Raw genomic sequence first — 4,863 nt, forward strand, 5'->3', positions numbered from 1 at the left:
GCACACATTAAAAAGACCGTACTTTGTTATACCATCATTTCTCATCCCATAGTTTCAATTGCTAGTCATCTACCCTACAGTCGGATCTTCGAAACTCTTCTTTTCAACTGGTAAGACAGGAGAGACATAATACGTATCGGACAATAGAGTATTCAATCGGGTAGAATTAACCACCAAAATAAAAAACCTGATATTTTGATATAAAGAGGACGGTATTATTAGCATTATTCCCCCATAGATTACCCACATGCCATATCATCTGGGGCCCATTTTTTGGGTGCAATAACTGAAAATACCTATTTTTAAAATACATGAAAATACCGTTTTTGTTACGTATTTTGTAATTGGATAAGTGTAATACGCATTTTAAAATTGAGTATCTAAGAAAATTATTAGCGATACGCATTTGTAGTTTGGGTATTACCATTGACATACGCATTTGTGAAATGCTTATCTTAAAAAAATAAAATTGGATACCCATTTGACAAATGCGTATCTAGTTCAAAACAGGATACCCAAATGACAAATACGTATCAAAATTGACATTTTCAGTCATCCACTTCCAGAATGGTTATTTTCAGCCATTTGCACCAAAAAAATGTTATTTTTAACAATTTTTTCCAATATGGGATGCTTCAGTTGTGATCAAGTAACGACCCTTTATCCTCTTCTCGCAGAACTAGCACAGAGAAGAGAAAGAAACTCCATCCATTTTTTCAAAGGTACAATCTTTCAAATTCAGATACACAAATTGTAATATTTATATTCTATATCCTTGAAAAATGAAAAGTAACCTTGTATTTTTTTCGAGGCTCTTGTTTGTCCTCCTCGCTGTCATTTTCCGTATAATTAACATATTTATAACAAGAAATGCACTTTCGGATTTTCACGAAAATTGTGATGGCTGAATAAGAATCGTGTAAATTTTTAATTAGGTTTTGGCAATTGGGTTTAGTGGATATGTTTCAACTCTTTCCTTTTCAATTTGAAATTCTAATCCATGATCATCATCAACTTCATTCCTTTGATCTTACAAATATGTGTTTGTGTGTACGTGTGTTGTATGGCTACCTAAATGCTGGATTTATCCAACTGTTGCAGTGTGTTATGTTTCTGAATTACTCTCCTTTTGACTGTCGGTTGGATTTAGAGGTTTTATGTATAGAGGAAATGTAGGAATATCAATTACTGTGATCTCGATTATATCCCCTTTATACTTACGTTGACATTTTTTTAAATGATTTGGTCTTGTCCAATTCGGTTCTTTAATGCTTCCCCAACAGTTACAATTTGTATTTAGAAATACTTAAATTTACTAAATTGTATAAAATATATTTACTACTACGATAAATACGTCTAGTTCAGGCTGGTTGAGTTTGTTTTGCATCATTTTTTACGAGGTTCTACAGCCTGATATGTGATCTTGAAAATATTAATCTTGATGGGGAATAAAGCTCAGTTTTTACTGTCTACTAAACTGCTATGACTTTCTTGTTTTTAAACTATCATGTTCCTTGTAAGTTTGATTAACATTGAATGTCGGCATAAGCACACACAACTGGGTACCAAATTTCTAGCAATTATGAATAGGCTTGCGGTAGGTTCTCCAGTGGTCAGGTGTGTTTTATTTGTTTTTAGCCTTGTAACTTGGGTATGTGCTTTACGCTTGTGGCCTTGTGACTTGGGGACACCTTAGAGCATAGTTTTAAAGTGGCAATTAGATTTCAGAATTACCTTAAAGGATGCTGGAGATCTTAAGGGATAACTGATGCAAAAGGTAAATAGGTAGTGGGATAGAAAAGTCACAGGCTTTTGGTGGTTTAGAACTTAGAAGTCTATTTGGCTATATGGAAAACTATTTAGTTGGATAAAGAAGAGCATCACATTTCTCTCGTATTAGGATACTATTCATGTTGATTTGGTATCTATTATATTTTTTTAACATTTTCTTTTTCTATTCTAATGGGTAAGAAAGTTAGGGCTGCCGAAGTTCCCGCGAACCTTACATAGGCAATGGGGATAGGGTATATCGAACATGCTAGTAGTCGAAAGTGCCAAGTATACCTTAATTGAATTTATTTTGCAAGCTAATGTGGGATAAGTGCTCCATCTATATGCCTTTTATTGAAATTACTCGTGCTTCCGATTCAAGATAGGACTTTATATGTCGGTCTTATTATTATAACAAAACTTTACTTTCATATTCATCCTTCTTATAAATGTCATAGCGTTCCCAATCATGGTCCCCTTTATATATAGAATGTTTCCAAATCCTTTTAGTTGATGGACCATTTACTTCAAACAATTTGATACAAGTATTAGAAAATGGGAGTTTGTATGTCATGTGTTGATATGTCTAATTGTGAAATTACATTTTCTCTGTGAAATTTAATTATCAATCGGCTTGTGGTGGGTTAACAGGATTGTGGCCTTGTGACTCATCCTTCCAATTTTAGATATGACTTTATATGTTGGTCTCATGATTATGACAAAACTTTACTTTCATATACATCCTTTTTATAAATGTCATAGCATTCCCATTCAGGGTCCCCTTTATATATAGAATGTTTCCAAATCCTTTTAGTTGATGGACCATTTACTTCAAAGAATTCGATACAAGTATTAGATAAATGGGAGTCTGTACGTCATGTGTTGATATGTCTCATTGTGAAATTTGATTTTCAAGTTTATGTAGGGTGTCATGGCCTCGGAGAGGGAAGATTTCGAAACTTCAGGACCATTACACCTGACAAACTTTGACTGGTACGACCTCTTGTAGCATTTTTAACATTTTTTATGATATGTTGATTTGTATAAGATTGTTCCCTTTGACATTTTCTTAGATAAAAAAGACTGTTTCTTTACACTAAACTATAGCAATAGGTGTTATTTACACAACCACCAAACGTTGAAGTAAAATAAAAGAAAAAGGAAAGATACAAATAAGAAGCTATGATGTATTATAACCTATAATAGTGCTAGTAAGTTTCATCATTTATTTATTGTAACGATATAGCTTATCTGCATAGGTAAATGCAAAATATCTATATTATTTGTTCCATTTGCACTATCGTGGCTTGTTATGTTTGTGCTTCAATAAATATCAACTCAATGCAAGACAAGTAAATGTTTCCTTGTGCAGGACCAATGTGGAGCACCAAAGGATTATAGCTGCCTGTTTGGTCCAGAGTGTGTATATTTTGGAGCTGGATCGTTATGAAAATCGGGAAGGTTCACAAGCTCTTGCTAATCCTTGGTGGGAATTCTTTCATTTTAAGTTATACAGTAAGCTTTTTGATGATGTTGATTCATCTATATTTGGTGCGATATTTGAACTTGATCTCCAATCAGCAGAAGGCAGCCTCTCAAAAAGTGAAATGCCTTATTATGTAGTTGCCTTTAGGGGAACCATTACGAAAGGGGCTGCTTTTGCACGTGATGTTCAATTGGACATTGATGTTGTCCGAAACGGACTTCACCGTTCATCACGCTTTGAAGTAGCTGTTCAAGCTGTTGAAAACCTGGTTGCTGCAGTTGGACATTCGACTCTATGGTTATCTGGCCATTCTCTTGGGGCAGCTATGGCACTGCTTGCAGGAAAGAATATGGCCAAAAAGGGCATATTTCTTGAAACTTTTCTGTTCAATCCCCCATACTTTTCTGCACCTATTGAGAGAATACAAGATAAGAAGGTGAAACATGGAATACGATTTGCAGGCAGTGTAATCACTGCAGGGCTTGCTTTTGGTATGAAGGTAAGGCAAGAGATCAATGGTCAACAACAAAATAATAATCAGGCAAAAGATCCGTTTGATGCTTTATCTGCATGGTTGCCACGTTTATATGTGAATCCCGGTGACCACATCTGCTCGGAGTACATTGGGTATTTTGAGCACCGGAGAAATATGGAGGACATTGGAGCTGGAGTTATTGAGAAGTTTGCAACTAAGCATTCGATGACAGGGTTATTTATGAGTGCAATTGGGAAGGAGACAGAGGAACCATTGCATCTTATTCCTTCGGCCAAAGTGATAGCAAATTTAAGTCCTTCAAAAGACTTTAAAGAAGCTCATGGAATTAAGCAGTGGTGGAAATCTAATCTTGATTTAAAGGTCACAGACTACAGATTCAAATAAAAAGTAAGTATATCGACTTTGGGATATAATATCGTATAATTATCCATTTGAAAGTCCATAAACGTTGGGATTGTAATGTCTTGTGAGAGAATACAGAGAGATTATTTTTGGTGCGAGGGGGCTCCAGTTTGCACCTTGTAATAGCTGAAAGCCTAGAGTGATAGTTTGATGATTTTTACGGTGTGCACAATATTGTTACTGTTGATTCAATCTAAATGTATAAAATATTTTATATAAAATTATACCATTGTTTGTAGTATCGTTTAGGACTCTTATATTCAGTTAAGAGTATTTGCCTACTTGGGGCAGAAGAAATGTTCAGTTTCTTTTCTTTTTTGTATTTCTTATCTCATTTTTGTCCTTACGAAATTATAAATAATATGTAAATATAATAAATCAAGAATTTAAAATTTCGTTCTATCGTTAAACATATTTACTTTAATAAGTCGCTCTCTTATTATTCACAAATTTAATATCATAAAATTATATTATTTGCTAGTCAATAATGAATTTAATATTTTTTCTATATAATCATATTAAAATTTGAGAAAATTACAGGTTACTTCCAATGATGGTACTAGGTCACTTCTACAAGCACATCTAGAGTCCCTTCTGTTAGAAAATAGAGTTTTAGAGTATGAGTTTCTATATGTTGTTCATATTAATTCCGGATTTTAACAATTGTAAAGTGTTCCGTGTCATGTGAACTTAAAATTTTATATATGTA

General features: G+C 33.9%; 1 protein-coding gene across 3 annotated transcripts; it reads left to right on the top strand.

The window, feature by feature from the left end:
• Positions 1 to 633: 633 nt before the first annotated feature.
• Positions 634 to 4,396, top strand: LOC141684200 (GDSL esterase/lipase At4g10955-like). Of its 3 annotated transcripts, XM_074489048.1 has the most exons (4): positions 634 to 722; positions 2,696 to 2,763; positions 3,143 to 3,285; positions 3,394 to 4,396. In XM_074489048.1, exons 2-4 carry the CDS (start codon positions 2,702 to 2,704, stop codon positions 4,134 to 4,136), a joined length of 948 nt encoding a protein of 315 aa, XP_074345149.1. In that variant the 5' UTR covers positions 634 to 722; positions 2,696 to 2,701; the 3' UTR covers positions 4,137 to 4,396. The 3 variants fall into 3 exon arrangements, with proteins under 3 accessions (XP_074345149.1, XP_074345147.1, XP_074345148.1); XM_074489046.1 differs by having other exon boundaries at positions 3,143 to 4,396; XM_074489047.1 differs by having other exon boundaries at positions 636 to 722; positions 2,687 to 2,763; positions 3,143 to 4,396.
• The last annotated feature ends 467 nt before the right edge of the window (positions 4,397 to 4,863 follow it).

The sequence above is a fragment of the Apium graveolens genome, chromosome 9, assembly GCF_009905375.1.
Source record: "Apium graveolens cultivar Ventura chromosome 9, ASM990537v1, whole genome shotgun sequence".
Lineage (NCBI taxonomy): Eukaryota > Viridiplantae > Streptophyta > Magnoliopsida > Apiales > Apiaceae > Apium > Apium graveolens.

Coding starts and splice junctions, on each gene's coding strand:
- LOC141684200 (XM_074489046.1), top strand. CDS start 2,702: ATGGCCTCGGAGAGGGAAGATTTCGAAACTTCAGGACCATTACACCTG. Junction 2,764..3,142: donor CACCTGACAAACTTTGACTG/GTACGACCTCTT, acceptor TTCCTTGTGCAG/GACCAATGTGGAGCACCAAA.